Genomic DNA, 17,509 nt, shown 5'->3' with positions numbered 1-17,509 from the left:
GTGTGTTAGAGATCAGGTGTGTTAGAGGTCAGGTGTGTTAGAGGTCAGGTGTGTTAGAGATCAGGTGTGTTTTATTCCAGCGTATTTCATGTAACCACAATTTAATAAAATGTAATTTGATCTCATTGTATAACAAAAACCAATCACAGTGGTATATGAGGAATGAAACACTTCATGGTGTTCTGTTTTGGGAAAAAACCTTTTCAGATTAATAACAGCCACTTTGTTCCAAAACCACTTGGTCTCTGATTATTTTCCTATGAGAACATGCTGCAAAATATTTAGTCTGTGAAATCTGATGTGTAAATCCACCAATGAATTATCCCTGCTCATGTTCATGATCAGTGTGAGTTAACATTATGGCAAATCTCCACAGCCAAACAGGGTTCTGTCTTTAATGTCCTGGGGAAGTGACCAGAATGATATGGGTTTAAGTCTGAACTTCTGCACTGTTCGGTAATCCTGTAATCCCGCTTTGGATAACTAAGTAAATCTAAAAACAAGCCCAGTTATGTTTATCTCATTCATTATAAATGATTAGAACACATTTGGTGTTCAGTTTCCCTGATGCAGAACCATCTTTTTTTTCAGCTTGTAAAACCTTAAACTTCTTTGCAGCTGGGAGTGAGAATTGATCCAGATTATTACTGTGATCACAGCATCAACAGCCATTATGTAATAGTATGTGATGGATTAGATTCGTCAGACAATCATTTCAGAGGATAAACAAGCTGGGAGGAAGTGTCATATGAAGCGTTCGGTCAGTTCTGGAGGTCAGAAGTGGTGGAAGACGGTCACTTGGGGTTTAGACAGTAACCACTGGAGCTGTTCAGATGGTTGTGAGTTTAAATCTCGGGAGTTAGTCTGGATTATATTTAAGGCTATGTCTTAAGTGAAAAAAAAAAACAAGCTCCCAAAAGAATAACTGTTGAGAATTCCTAAATAAACAAAACACACCTTCTATAGAATGAGGCTGTATTTTGTGTTGCACTCATAACTTTGGTCATTTGGTATTTGCCAACATGACTGATCTGAATTCAAGTATTTACTGAGGTGAAGTTCATAATGACGTCACAAATTTCATCCTCAGAAAAGTCTGATTTTATTTCTCACATGGTTTTAGCTTGATAGTACAGTATGTCTCGTCCATGACCTGTTTATGCTAGCGTGAGGAGATGAAGAATAATACTTTTCAACTGGAATTGCAGGGGGGCAGTGTAGTTTTCATGTTCTCCCCGTGCCTCGGGGGTTTCCTCCGGGTACTCCGGTTTCCTCCCCCGGTCCAAAGACATGCATGGTAGTTTGATTGGCATCTCTGGAAAATTGTCCGTCGTGTGTGATTGCGTGAGTGAATGAGAGTGTGTGTGTGTGTGCCCTGTGATGGGTTGGCACTCCGTCCAGGGTGTATCCTGCCTTGATGCCCGATGACGCCTGAGATAGGCACAGGCTCCCCGTGACCCGAGGTAGTTCGGATAGGCGGTAGAAAATGAATGAATGAATGAATGAACTGGAATTGCAAGTGAGAGGCCAGTAGGAGGACAGGAGGCCAACTTGTACACCTTTTGGCCATTCACAAATAGATATTTATGACCTCCTAGTGCTGGGACATGTTTAGCTAGCCTGACAGCCACTGAGAGAAAAACCATCCTGTACCTCATTAGAGTTTACTGTCAGTGTCTCATGAAGATCTTTACATTAATATCAACCTCCAGAAGCCTCCCTGCTGCCTGTAATTCAACACCTGCTAGTAACATAGCAGGTGTAATTTTTCTCTCACAGAGAAATGAGTCAGTGGTGTGTTTACTTCAGGCTCAGCCAACAGAGGAAAGTCAAAATCTGTGCTCTGTCGTTACTTTTCAGTAGTCAATAGTCTAAAGATATCAGCATCAGCTTACAGTCACTCAAAGAAGGAGAGTCTAACCAAAATAATTGCTCTATGGTCACATATTAAATTCCCTGGATCCATTATCCAACAGATGATGAATACAGGTACAGTGTCTTGTATAAGCATTCATCCACATTTGACCTTTTGTTGTATGACAACATGAAAATATGAAATTGAATGGAGTTCATTTGAAATCTATACAATATACAGCATCCTATTGGCATTGGGGTTTTCGTTTAAGTGCACCTTCTCAGTATTGGTTCTTAATTATTGTTTATTAGCCAGTTATTATATAGTTATTGTTTGTCCAGCGATATCATCGTGTCTCCGAAACACTTATCGTGCTTTGTTCAAACCTTTTGTTTCCATGTTTTAGTTCCATCTGCTTCCTGGTTTAGATGTCGACTTGTTTATTTTAATAAATAACTACACTAGTGGGGGCAAGGTGGCTTAGTGGTTAGCACATTCGCCTCACACTTCCAGGGTCGGGGTTCGATTCCCGCCTCCACCTTGTGTGTGTGGAGTTTGCATGTTCTCCCCGTGCCTCGGGGGTTTCCTCCCCCGGTCCAAAGTGCATGGTAGGTTGATTGGCATCTCTGGAAAATTGTCCGTACTGAGTGAATGTGTGTGTGTGTGTGTGCCCTGCGATGGGTTGGCACTCCGTCCAGGGTGTATCCTGCCTTGATGCCCGATGACGCCTGAGATAGGCACAGGCTCCCCGTGACCCGAGGTAGTTCGGATAAGCGGTAGAAGATGAATGAATGAACTACACTAGTAACTATTACTAACTAGGAAGTTGGACCACTGATCGGAAGATCGTTTGTTTCAAATCCCACCACTGCCCCAAACTGGTATCTCTGGCCCCTTATTGTTGAACTGCAGCTAGATAAGTCAGATTAAAGTAAAGGGGTGATTAGTCGGAGACGAGTAAATCTCACTTTTAGTTCCTGGTTGCAGCAGTAGGTTACACGGGGGTGAATACTTATGAATGCCATGGAGCCGCTTGTGGTAATTAACATTTCAACATCCTGGTAAAGAGTTTTGTTTAAAGAATTAACCAGACATTTCCTAGTGAGAGCCAAGACAAATACAACTGTTTAACAACTGTTTCATTTATGATTTATTTGCTTATAAGATTAATTTGTTCTTCTCAGAATGCTCTCAGGGGGCACAGTGGCTTAGTGGTTAGCACGTTCTCCTCACACCTCCAGGGTTGGGGGTTCGATTCCCGCCTCCACCTTTTGTGTGTGGAGTTTGAAAATTGTCACAGAATTTTCACAGAAAATTGTCTGTAGTGTGTGATTGCGTGAGTGAATGAGAGTGTGTGTGTGTGCCCTGCGATGGGTTGGCACTCCGTCCAGGGTGTATCCTGCCTTGATGCCCAATGACGCCTGAGATAGGCACAGGCTCCCCGTGACCCGAGGTAGTTCGGATAAGCAGTAGAAAATGAGTGAGTGAGAGAGAATGCTCTCAGGAAAAGCCATGACTAATCTCCTTCATGTGCTCTGTTCGCAGATTGATGATCGTCGAGGCCTGACGAGTAGTAAAGAAGGATTGAGCTGAGGTAAAGATGAAGGCGCAATTTTGGTGCAGGATCTCGCTGGTCCTGACCATTCTGACCTTGACCTTGTACAACAAAGGGGTCGAGGGTCAGAGGGCTGGTAAGTTCTGCTGACTACAAGTAAAGTTAACAGACTGAAGGTAGTAGAATAGGCGCCAGATACTGAAAATATCTGAGAAAAAATGTATGTTAATTCCATCTAAATTGCTCTTAGAGAACATGCTGGTCTGCTTTAGCATCTGAACAAAGCTTCTGTAGTTTGCCAGAAGCCACTGTGTGGGTTTGTCTCGTAATAGGCCAAGGAACTCGGGTTACCAGAAGGCCAGTCTCTAGACATCGAAAATGACTTTAATGACAAATTCCTCCAAAAATACTTTTTTATGCTTTTGACGCACAATACAAATTGGTTAGAGTTTACTGTATTTAAAGTTTAACCACATGCTTCCTTAACAGGTTGTAAGAATGTCCACTATGACCTGGTGTTCATCCTCGACACCTCATCTAGTGTTGGCAAGGATAACTTCGAGAAGATCCGACAGTGGGTTGCCAATCTGGTGGAGTCGTTTGACGTCGGTGAGGATAAGACTCGGGTGGCAGTGGTGCGTTACAGTGACCGCCCCACCACCGAGTTCAACTTGGCTCGGTACAAAAGCATCGAGGAAGTCAAAAGGGCGGCAAGGAACATTCACTACCTGGGTGGCAACACCAAAACGGGAGATGCTATCAGCTACACCACTGCTAACATCTTCACCGTACAGGCAGGAGCCAGACCTGCTGCGAGGGGTATCCAAAAAGTTGCCATTTTGCTAACAGACGGTCGGAGTCAGGATTACGTTCTGGAGCCTTCCGTTGCAGCGGCCAGGGCTGGGATCAGGATGTTTGCTGTGGGAATCGGCGAGGCACTGAAAGAGGAGTTAGAGGAGATTGGGGCCGAGCCGAAAAATGCTCACGTCTTCCACGTGACAGATTTCGATGCCATCGACCGAATCCGAGGCAGGCTGAGGAGGAGACTCTGTGAGAGTAAGTAATCAAATGTTCCTCCGAGTTTCTAAAGAAGGAACTGTCTCATTAGCTCAGCATAGTCTGAAGAATTAAATCTATTCTACTTTAATCAGAATAAATATCTATCATTTATCACATGAAAGGAATAGGTATTTTTTCCATAAGAATATTCATGTTGCTGTGTACCACTTTTTTGTCCAATGGTGTTTGGCGTGTAACCGGAGCCTTTTTGGACTGAGACATTTTTGTGGTTTGTGACCTTGGTGTCGAGAGCAAAACTGGGACCTCAGCTGTCACAGATCATTTCTTGTCCATGTGTAAATATACACTTTAAATGATATGTGGTATCAACTTAGATAGCCATTACAACCAACAAGCTGGTACTTGTGCTAAATTCCATGTGTATAAAGTTTAAAACATGCCGTTCTCAGAGTAGTGAAGCATAAGCCATGGAACCAGAGATGACTATTTCAGTGCACATGGAGGTTTGTGTGTGTTTTTTTTTTCTTTTTGAGAGATTCATTAGTAAATACCTGCTGAGACTGGCAATTTTTTTAACACAATTTGTACAAAAATAAACAAACAAACAAACAAACAAACAAACAAACAAATAAATAAATAAATAGTCGCTGTCGGGCGGAATCCTCGTATCTCCAAAACCGTTATTTTTCAGGAAATGAAAAAAACGCCGTACCTTATCTGCAGTGCACAGGGTTTAGTCCGCGTTGCAGTGGATTGTCTTGCGCTAAATTCCTGTCCTCAGACGAGCACCAGAACTAGCAGGGGTCAAGATTTTTTTTTCTTTGAGCCCAGTGTTTTGAAGACATTTACCTCAGAAGACGTGTTGATTCGTTGCGACTCTTCTCGAGGAGAAATATGCCGTGAAGCTCTCCCACGGAGTGAGGAAGAGGTGGACAGTTGAAGTGTCCAATGGAGTTATGAGATTTGCGCTCAAGCTTTTTTCAAGACTTTAGATTCGTTAATAACTTGTAAAAATAACAGACCCACGTGGGGACTGACCAATAGCATCCATATGTGAAAAAATATGAAATTGCCCAAATTTGGACATACGAGGTTTCCGCCCGACAGCGACGAAATTCTAACATTTTAAAAAATTCTAACATTTCAATAATAAAAAAACAACAACAAAAATAAATCTTTAAAATTACTAATTTTGATAAATAAAATTTGATGTAAACTACAGTAGGCTAAAGACAAATCAGATAGATAGATAGATAGATAGATAGATAGATAGATAGATAGATAGATAGATAGATAGATAGATAGATAGATAGATATCCTTTTAATCTATTATTCTCTCAATCTTTCTCTGAATTATAGAAATTCCACATCTCCTATTCTCCTATTCCCATTCTCTCCAAAATCATCTTCTTTTTATAAACTGTGATTTCTCCTGTCTCAACTGAGCTACTGATACACTGAAGGCTTGTTTCTGTTGACTGTATGAACTGATAAATGTGAAGTAGAATAACTTTTTTAACACAGTGTAAAATTGACTTAGACCTTCAGAAACTGGCTTGAACTGGATCTACTTCTCAAAATAAGCCAATTTTCCATGCAGGAAATATTCCAGTAAACAGTTTGTGATGCTTTATTAAATTCAGTCAATCAAAAAAAATTGAGAATAAAAATAAATAAAAGAAGAGACAGATTTGTTTCAGATATTTTAGTCCAGGACTCGCCTACGTTGAAGATCTTCTCGCCAAATGTGAGTCACAGTGCTGACTATATCACAGACTCAGAAACACCACTATCAATTTGGGAACATCGTATTGTCCCTCAATGCCTCCAATTACGCATGCAGTCCAGCTGGAAGATAAGCAGTTGCACTCGCCACTCTGCACTTACATCTAAGAATACCTGTGGAGAGAAAGCATGGCACGCTCCTAGCCCCAGTTATTTTTTGCTCTGGAAATTACAGCTCTAATGTTCCCGGTGGAACCGCTTCACTGTGGTGTGTTTGCACCTTTTAATCTGAAGCTCGTACTTTCATAAACTGTAAGTTATGAGTCCTGCTGTGCAATTAGTTCTACTTTAATGTTTAAATACTGCCATTGGAGCTAATGTGTAAGAGGTTCCACCCAAAAACATGTCCATCTCAGAAGAATTAACTTTACCATAGTGTATATTGCTAAAAAAGCTGAATGAGTAGCTTCAGAGTTAGAAGAAGAACTTATTATTATCACATCTACATTACAGAACAGTGAAATTCTTTCTTTGCATATCCCAGCTTTGGAGGTTGAGGTCAGAGCTCAGGTTCAGCCATGATATAGGACCCCTGGAGCAGAGAGGGTTAAGGGCCTTGCTCAAGGGCCCAATATTGGCACCTTGAACCCTGATTCTCTGATCAATATCCCAGAGCCTTAACTACTTAAGCCACCACTGACCCCATGTTTTCTGTTAGTTAGCTAGACATAAACATTTAGCAAAGCACTGCATCTCTATGGTGATGTTTTCCCACTATGTTAATGCTTAAGACATAAACACCTTATCTCTGATTCTGGGTTGTTTATTAGAAGGTCAGGGTTCCACTTTTGGGCCCTTGAGCAAGGCTCTTGATCCCTTTGAGGTTTGACCCCAACTTTCTAAGGTGGGATATGTGAAGAAATGAATTAAACTTTGCTGTCATGTACATGTGACAAAAGCTTCTTCTGATTAAAAGGATTAGTTAATCTTTAGTTAGTTAGTTAGTTAGTTAGTTATTAACTGTTATCTATGCGGGATAAAATCTCACTTAAGAGAGTTCTGACCAAGAAAGCAACAAAAGACCACTCACTCACTCACTCACTCACTCACTCACTCACTCACTCACTCACTCACTCACTCACTCACTCACTCACTCACTCACTCACTCACTCACTCACTCACTCACTCATCCAAACTACCTCGGGGAGAGCCTGTGCCGGTGTCATCGGTATCTCAGGTGTCATCGGGCATCAAGGCAGGATACACACTGGACGGAGTGCCAACCCATCACATGGCACACACACACTCTCATTCACTCACGCAATCACACACTATGGACAATTTTCCAGAGATACCAATCAACCTACCATGCATGTCTTTGGACCGGGGGAGGAAACAGGAGTACCCGGAGGAAACCCCTGAGGCACGGGGAGAACATGCAAACTCCACACACAAGGCGGAGGCGGGAATCGAACCCCCAACCCTGGAGGTGTGAGGAGAACGTGCTAACCACTAAGCCACCGTGCCCCAAAAGACAACTAACAATTTAAAACAATTAACTTTTACAATACTCAAATTTGTTATGGTTTTTCTTGCATCAGCTCCTTCAGAGTAATGTGGACTGTGGAAGCTCCTGATAAAGCGGTTAAAATGTCTGTAATTAATTACATCATGATTCTGTAAGGAGATGCAACCACATGCTAGCTAGCAGAAGTGTATTTGTTGGTTATGGTATAAAACCAGTTTTTTACTGTAGCGTTAGAACGTAAAAAAAATGTAACTTTTTCTGGTTTGACCAATCAGACGTGAGCGTTCCACTGAGCTGTGCAATAAGAGTTACAATAATGTTATTCATGTTTCATTTTATCCGCCAGCTCCATTCATTCGCATAATTAGATATCTCTGTATGATAACATTAAAAAAGAAACGCTGTAAAGAATTTCAGACATTTAAATCCGTCAGTGCTTTCATCTTTTTACTGGAACAGATGAATTTTATCACACGGTTCTGTCAGGTTTTGATTCCGAACGTCGGTCCACCCTTAGCCACAAAGCAGTGAGTCTCTAATCACGTCCACATCCAATACTCTACTAAATCCAACATCAACACGCTGTGAGGGTTTGGGCTTCACAATTCTGCTTTTAATTAGCCAGCTGTTAGTCTGACGAGCACCAGGGGAAGGTTTAGATTAGTTCTTTCCTCTGTGAGTGTCCTCACTGCTGTCCTGGTGTGATACACACACACACACACACACACTTTCCTGAGAGAGTCTGTGCTTCATATCACACACAAACCTCTCTCACTCTCACTCACTCATTCTCTACCGCTTATCCGAACTACCTCGGGTCACGTGGGAGCCTGTGCCAGGCGTCATCGGGCATCAAGGCAGGATACACCCTGGACGGAGTGCCAACCCATCGCAGGGCACACACACACACTCTCATTCACTCACGCAATCACACACTAGGGACAATTTTCCAGAGATGCCAATCAACCTACCATGCATGTCTTTGGACCGGGAGAGGAAACCGGAGTACCCGGAGGAAACCCCCGAGGCCCGGGGAGAACATGCAAACTCCACACACACAAGGTGGAGGTGGGAATCGAACCCCCAACCCTGGAGGTGTGAGGCGAACGTGATATATTTGTCTCACTAGACTCCTTCCATACGTGTAAAACTATCTATCTATCTCCTCACTTTAAGAAACCGCTGACCTCCCTGTGAACGAGCCGTCGCTATAGAAACGATGGCGGAATAAAATAACACAGAGATAATGACGACTGACAAATCTCTCACGGTAGCTGCGTCCCAAAGGACGCATTACACACTACACACTTACACGACTCACTCCGTACTCTAGAGACCGGTGTGTCTAGAACGCTTTTTTACTAACGGGAAGTAGAAGTCATTTCCCAGTCGATGACGAATGACGACAAGCGCATGTCATTTTGGAAAGCTGCTTCACAAATACGCTGAATTTTTTACCTGTCGAAAAATAAATCACACATCATGAGCTAATTTTAAAGACTTTTGTCAGAAGTCTTGTGCACCAGAATGTCTTCGACCAACTTGAAAATGCTTTCTTATATAGTTTAAGCATCTGGTGGCCCCGCCCCTTTTCTGCTACATAAAAAAATCAGTATCCAACATTCACACTCATCATCCAGGTTCTTGAGGTTCACTTCTTCTTCTTCTTCTTCTTCTTCTTCTTTTTCTTCTTCTTCTCACATTGTTTAATGTATGCGATGTATGCGATTTGGGATGCACTTGAACTCCACACTTCTCACTAAGCAGATGTAAAACAGGCCCTAAATGGATCTCAGGGTAAACTTTCCGTGGCTTATATTTTAAGCTCCGCCCTGTACAGCGTCCTGCGTAGTCTTTTTCGGGAGAAACTCATACGTTAAATTACAGTGAGCAGGCCACAGAGACAGGAAGTAGCTCGGTTCGACAGCATACAGGCTTTTCACTGCTTTATCATTTGGCTTGAAGCGTGGATATAGAAGTTACCACAGAATGACATAACCAGCCATTTAAAGAGCTGGCATGGTTTAGTATTATGGGATGGTTTACGTTGTACCCTTTTCAATGGTCAGACCAGAACATACACATGTTGTCCTCAAGTAGACCTCCAGCAAAGTCTGTGTTTCAGACCTGTTTCTGTTATATACAGTACTGTAGTCATTCAAAAGGGAATTTAAATACAATTAGGGCTACACACAGTTTATCAATATACACTCTATATCCAAAAGTATGTGCACCTCTGACCATCACAAGAGATTTCCCTAAACTTATTTACAACCTGTTCCAGCATGGCAAAAGTCTCTAAGCTCCATGACGACATGGTGTGAAGGTGAACACTGGAGTGGAAGTGTCACGGACGCGGGGATAAAAGACCCAAATGCAGGACAAAACGTTAGTTTTTATTAACTAAAAAAAAAAAAACACGAAACATTAACACAGACTAGAGACATGACAACAGGACAAAACAAAGGATTCCGCGCTGTTCAAAGCAACGAGGCTTAACTAAATACTACTAATAATTATCAGACAGATGATGGACAGGTGTGCAATGGCGGGGAGGAAGAGACAAGGGCGGAGCAGACACGTGAACACAGAATGTAAATAAAAAGCACATGGCCAAAGTCCGGGCTGAGTCCTGACAGGAAGAACTTGCATGTCTTCCACAGAGCCATGACATGACCCTATTTGGGATGAACTGAAACTGGAGTCTCTTCATCATCCTAACATCAGATTCTGATCTCAGTGATGCTTTCATCGAATGTGTGAATGAATACAAATTCTCACAGCCATGCTTCAACATCTAGTGAAGAGCTTTCATCTTCCAGAAGAGAAGAGAAGAGAAGAGAAGAGAAGAGAAAAGAAGAGAAGAGAAGAGAAGTGAAGAGAAGTGAAGAGAAGAGGAATGAGATGGTCAACATGAATATATTGGTGTGATGACCAGGGGTGCACAAACTTTTATCACAAACAAGGGAAAAGCAAATCTTCCACTGGTGTAGCTTAGCCACTGCAGCATGTCTCTCACTCTTCACTCATTTATAGGGTGCCATTTCTTTTGTTCTTCCACTTTGTCATCCTTTTGACACTGACGCATCTTTATCAGTCATCTTTGTTTATAAAGTCAGCAGCAGTTTTTTTTTTTAGTAACCCAGTGTAGGAGAAAATAGGAAAGTGGCACACACACACACACACACACACACACACACACACACACACACACACACATACAGCAGAATGGTATCTGCAATCAGTTAATAAGGTTAGTTATATTAAGGAACAGGGCAGTGAAGGGTTATCCGGAGTTCCCCAGCCTTCGAGTGAATGAGTGTCTGTTTAAAAAAAAAGAGGGAATTCATTGGAGAGTTAAAACCTCTTAAAGTCGACAAAGTGCTTTTTATAGGCGCGATTAAAGAAAATTACAGGGTCTGATTGTACATGATTGTCAGGCACTCGATTGGGCGCGGTGCTTTGGGCGTCTGCGTAGCATGTGCCAAGTTTGTGTGTGTGTGTGTGTGTGTGTGTTTGTGAATGTGTGTGTGTGTCTGTGCGGATAGAAGAAAAAAAAATTAAGATACTGTGTAAGAAAATGTTTGCAATTCTTGCTAATTTATAAGCATTAATACACACTCAAGTGTGACTTCAACTTAACCACAAACACACAGCTTTTCTTCACCACTGACTTTCATCGCTAACCTGCTATTACTGAGACTCTATAAATACATCAAATAAATACGTCCCGTTTACCTCAACACCTGAATGTCTCTAGAGTTTCCCTGGATTTCATCCTGAAGTGTTTATTCATGTCTTCCAGCAAGCTTTCCTTTCATGTTACACGTTAGCATCATCTTCTCAACCCTAAACATAACCGGAACTCCATTTCCTCAATTCTATTTTCCGAACAGAATTCTAAATGTAAACATTCATGATTTTTTGAATCAAGTTCTTGATCTTATACGTTAGATTCCATTAGGATGGTATTTCAGCTAGCATGTTGATTAGCAAATAAAACGCAGTAGTATTTTTTCTTAGCTTGTAGCTTGTATCGCTGTTTTCTTATTCAGGCTACAATGCTAGCTGGCTACTTTAACTATTATTATCTTTGCTAACATGTCAGATAAAGAAATGTATGAAATGTCAGAACCAGGCCGCTACAGAACCACGAACAGTCAGAGCTGTCGCTCTTCCACACCCAGCATCCTGTTATTAGCCTCTTTCCTTAGCATTAGAGCGAAGGTTTCATCCAGAAATAGCAGATTCTCAGTGTGTGTGTGCCAAAGTAAACCAAGTGTGTCGGTGTCATTTTCCCGTCCTGTCAGCGTAGCTATCACTTAGCGTCTTCACGCGTTTGAAATCTGGCTCTGTGGCCGTGCAGGACTGTCACCGCTCAGGCGTTGGCATGAGGTCAGAGCTGTGATCATAAGTGACACCACCCTCACGTCACGCACAGGACAGAGCTCATAACCCAGCAGGGGTGAGAACTCTACTGCTGAAAAAGTGATGGTTTTAACTTTAAATAACTAACTTTAGTGTCTGAAACACCATTCGGTTCTAGTGGATGGAAAGGGTCATGGGTCACATGGGTCTGATCACAGATCCTGCAGATAAGAATGGGCTGTTGAACCAATGCATTACTACATAGATATATAAACATGTTCTTTTCAGCTTTTCTACTGTCAGAGCTGCTGTGCTATAAAATCACAGCCATAAAACCTATTTATTTAACAGTTCGTTCAGATGTTCAGTCCAAGCTCTGCTCTCAGCACCGTCCTCCAAGCTCCACTTAATAAAAGCAATAATCTCTGTGGTGAAACATCCGGAACATGTTTATAAGCACATCCTAACAGTTTATGTCTCTTCCTCTGTACAGATGTGTTGTGCCCGAACATGAAGGTGCAAGCGGAACGTTTCAAGCCCAACAGCACCAGTGCTGGACTACAGGAAGTTCCAGGTGACTCACTTTCATGCTCATTCTTCAGTATCTGCTTCCTCTGGTAGAAGTGGAGAGGAGCTTTGATGGAAATTTCAGACATAAACATGGCACTGAGTACATGTACATCTACACCACTTACACCACTTTACATCCACCTCTTTTTTTTTACATCCACCTCATTACATCCACCTCTTTTCTATACATCCACCACTTTACATCCATCTCTTCTCTTTACATCCACTACTTTACATCCACCTCTTTTCTTTACATCCACCTCTTTTCTTTACATCCACCACTTTACATCCACCTCTTTTCTATACATCCACCACTTTACATCCATCTCTTCTCTTTACATCCACTACTTTACATCCACCTCTTTTCTTTACATCCATCTCTTCTCTTTACATCCACTACTTTACATCCACCTCTTTTCTTTACATCCACCACTTTACATCCACCTCTTTTCTATACATCCACCACTTTACATCCATCTCTTCTCTTTACATCCACTACTTTACATCCACCTCTTTTCTTTACATTCACCTCTTTTCTTTGCATCCACCGCTTTACATCCACCACTTTACATCCACCTCTTTTCTTTACATCCATCACTTTACATCCACCTCTTTACATCCACCTCTTTACAGCCGCCTCTTTACAGCCACTTCTTTTCTTTATATCCACCACTTTACATCCACCTCTTTTCTTTACATCCACCTTTTTTCTGTACATCCACCTCTTTTCTGTACACCCACCCCTTTACATCCACCTCTTTTCTTTACATCCTCCCCTTTTCTTTACATCCACCTCTTTTCTTTACATCCATCTCTTTACATCCACCTCTTTTCTTTACATCCACCTCTTTACATCCACCTTTTTTCTGTACATCCACCTCTTTTCTGTACATCTACCCCTTTACATCCACCTCTTTTCTTTACATCTGCCTCCTTATATCCACCTTTTTTCTTTTCATCCACCACTTTACATCCACCTCTTTTCTTTACATCCATCACTTTACATCCACCTCTTTACATCCACCTCTTTACATCCACCCCTTTTCTTTATATCCACCACTTTACATCCACCTCTTTTATTTACATCCACCCCTTTACATCCACCTCTTTTCTTTACATCCACCTCTTTTCTTTACATCCAACCTCTTTACATCCACCTCTTTTCTTTACATCCACCCCTTTACATCCACCTCTTTTCTTTACATCCACCTCTTTTCTTTACATCCACCTCTTTACATCCACCTCTTTTCTTTACATCCACCTCTTTTATTTACATCCACCCCTTTACATCCACCTCTTTTCTTTACATCCACCTCTTTTCTTTACATCCACCTCTTTACATCACTGTGCTGTGCTGTGGTAGTTTAGAGTTCTTCTGCAGTTTTGTGGTCAGATAGCACCTACATCACGCTGCAGTCCTCATGCCAAGATGTTTACTTTGAGTGTTTTGGGGAATCAGAGTTCCTGTGTGAACCTCCCACTCACCTCCACAAGAGCTGAGCTGAAAAACAGACCTGCTGAGAAACAAACAGGGGGCAATGAAAGGAAGAGAGGACACAGACGGAGGGATCTGAGCTCTCAGCCCAACACAACAGATTTACATGGGAGAGAAAATACTGGTCACATGACAGGACTGCAGTCAGTGCAGCAGGAAAAGTCAAAAGTTTTGAAAGTTAACACACTTAAATGCTCTCAAGCCATTAAAAGTAAAAAGATAATGACTTTAACTTTCCACTGGAGCTCACGGTTATACATTTCTAACAAAAAAGTTGGAGGTTGAAGGTTACTAAAAAATAATTATCAAACATTGGAAAAACTTAAAAAGCTTGTATAGGAAGTTCTGAAGGATGTATAAGAAGTTATAAAGGATGTATAAGAAGTTATAAAGGATGTATAAGAAGTTATAAAGGATGTATAAGAAGTTATAAAGGTTATATAAGAAGTATGGAAGGTTGTAAAGGAAGTTCTGAAGGTTGTATAAGAAGTTATAAAGGATGTATAAGAAGTTATAAAGGTTGTATAAGAAGTCCTGAAGGTTGTAAAGGAAGTTCTGAAGGTTGTATAAGAAGTTATAAAGGATGTATAAGAAGTTATAAAGGATGTATAAGAAGTTATAAAGGATGTATAAGAAGTTATAAAGGTTGTATAAGACGTCCTGAAGGTTGTAAAGGAAGTTCTGAAGGTTGTATAATAAGTTATATAGGATGTATAAGAAGTTATAAAGGTTTATATAAGAAGTTATAAAGGTTATATAAGAAGTATGGAAGGTTGTAAAGGAAGTTCTGAAGGTTGTATAAGAAGTTATAAAGGATGTATAAGAAGTTATAAAGGATGTATAAGAAGTTATAAAGGTTGTATAAGGAGTCCTGAAGGTTGTAAAGAACATTCTGAAGCTTGTATTAGAAGTTATAAAGGATGTATAAGAAGTTATAAAGGATGTATAAGAAGTCCTGAAGGTTGTAAAGGAAGTTCTGAAGGTTGTATAAGAAGTTATAAAGGATGTATAAGAAGTTATAAAGGATGTATAAGAAGTTATGCAGGTTACAGGAAGTTATTAAGGCTAAACCGTCTGCTACCTGCATAACTACCTGTTACTCTATAAAAACCTTATAAAATGTTAAAAGAAGTGCATTATAACATTATAATCAGTGTTAATAATTTAAGTCATTTGAACAAACCAAGCAAAGAATCAATCAAACAAACAAACAAACAAACAAACAAACAGCAGGTGAGTAGAATAAAAGACAACAGGCTGTGAGGTTCAGCTGATCACTGGTGATTACTGTACTGCGGTCATGCTGTTACAGTAAACACACACACATGCACGCACGCACGCACGCACATGCGCACACACACACACACACATGCGCACACACACACACACACACACACACACACATGCGCACACACACATCGTCACCTTCATTTCAGACAACAAACTTTTACAGAAAATTGTCTTTTCCCACAAAACCCAGAACTCATTTAACCCTTTCAGATCTGGTCACTGATTGGTCACTAAGCAACCAATCAAAATGCAGTAACATGAAGCAAGTACAGAATTAACAGGTTTTTATCTCAGTCCAAATTTAGTGTGAACATGAACAGTGTCCAGCTCCGCACGTCACCTTCAGTTAGGGCTCCTGAACATACACGAACACCTACAGTTATTCTGTCTCACTCTCTCTCTATCTGAGAGTTCTTGTGTCTGTGTGTGTCTGTGTGTGTGTGTGTGTGTGTGTGTGTGTGTGTGTGTAAAGATGTACGCAGCAGATGTGTCCGTATGCAAGCAGATGTAGACCAGAGGAGCGTGTCATTAAAGTCCTTGCTTCATTTCTCAGACAGCTGCACTCTCTCTCTCTCTCTCTCTCTCTCTCTCTCTCTCTCTCACTCTCTCTCTCTCTGATACACACTGACACACACACAGAGTCCAAAATAACTCTCTGCTAGAGGAATGATTATACACTCGGCTTTGCCTTTCTAATTACAGGCTCGTGGTGAAGCTACAGGGGATAACTCACACACTCACACACACACACACACACACACACACACACACACACACACACACACACACACACAGACAACACATAAAAATCACAGCAGTAAAGTAGAAAGAACGAAAGTAAAGCGGTAAGACCTTATCATAACACTCTGACGTAAAGCTCTAACAAATTCATGTCAGATTTATTATTTTTATTCTTAAAAAATATATAAAATTAATAATTAAAACACAGTTGTTTCCACTCCTAGGATCTGCCCTTAGCAAGTTAGCCCCATCCCCAACATTTGAAGAAATCGTACGATGGAGAAACTTGTGAAGAAATCTAGAAAACTATTCTATAATGTATTTGTTTTTACTTTAATGAGATATTTTTACTGAGATAATATTTAATAAAAGTGTGTATGCAGCCTATATGCACACACACACACAAACACACACACACATCAATACAGGAAGTAAACAAAAGGGCAGGGTGATGTGATGTGATGTGATGATGTCATAGTATTAATTACAGTCCTTTCTGTTAAAAACGATTTACAATCATGACGATATTTGTGCTGATTAGATTTGAGTCTTTGTAGATCTGCATTCGTTTTGTTTGTTGCGTGTTTGTGTGTCTGCGAGACTTTCACTGGTGTAGAAAAGCAGACGAGAGAAGGAGACGTTTCTGTCGAAAGGAATGTTAGCGTGGGAGTCACTGAGCCACGCTACTGCTGGCTTTTAGGATATTTTAGAGTTTGTCACTGATGGAGAGCAGGATCTGTTTTGGAGTCTGTGACCACCTGTTCCTGAGCTTCTTCTATACACAAACACACACACATACACACACACACACACAGCCAGCGAAGTGAATCATGTCCACTTTTGAATCATGAAGTGAATCATTTTACTCTGTAAATCAATTTAAATTTTTAATTAGTTGTCACTAATGAATCAATAGCAGTGATTTTTTTTCTTTCAGTCTATGTCATGTGCACTGAGTTATTTCCATTGAATCATTTTCATTAGCAGGGAATCATTTTCATGTGTGAATCATTTACCGTTAGATACTTAAAGGGTTAAGTCATTAGCAGTGAATGACTTCCAGTGGTAGACACATGGAGTCATTTTCATGCGTGAATTATTTTCATCTTTATAAAATTAGCAGTGATTCGTTTTCAGTTTAAATCGTGCAACAAATCATTTCATTTGGAGTGAATCGTTTTTCATGTGTGAATCACTTACAGAGAATCATTTTCATCTGTTAATCGTTAAGGATATCGTTCTCAGCTAGACCAATTAGCACTGAATCATTTTCTTAAGCATGAATAATTTACGGTGAAAAATATTTTGATTTGCTTTTTTTATATAAACTAATCAACTCTTCATCACATCGCCCACATCCAC

The 17,509-nt window shown here is 40.8% G+C and overlaps 1 protein-coding gene across 1 annotated transcript in view; it reads left to right on the top strand.

The window, feature by feature from the left end:
* The window catches only part of col22a1 (collagen, type XXII, alpha 1), a 61,500-nt gene that overhangs the window by 5,749 nt on the left and 38,242 nt on the right, over window positions 1-17,509 (top strand). The window contains exons 2-4 of the mRNA XM_060886750.1: window positions 3,401-3,546; window positions 3,900-4,466; window positions 12,545-12,625. Coding sequence (XP_060742733.1) covers window positions 3,456-3,546; window positions 3,900-4,466; window positions 12,545-12,625 — 739 coding nt within the window. The 5' untranslated portion in view covers window positions 3,401-3,455. The remainder of the gene's footprint in view (window positions 1-3,400; window positions 3,547-3,899; window positions 4,467-12,544; window positions 12,626-17,509) is intronic.

This window comes from Tachysurus vachellii, chromosome 14, assembly GCF_030014155.1.
Source record: "Tachysurus vachellii isolate PV-2020 chromosome 14, HZAU_Pvac_v1, whole genome shotgun sequence".
Taxonomy (NCBI): Eukaryota; Metazoa; Chordata; class Actinopteri; order Siluriformes; family Bagridae; genus Tachysurus; species Tachysurus vachellii.
The sequence above is the reverse complement of the archived record's forward strand: the minus strand, read 5'-3'. Positions and strand labels throughout refer to the sequence as shown.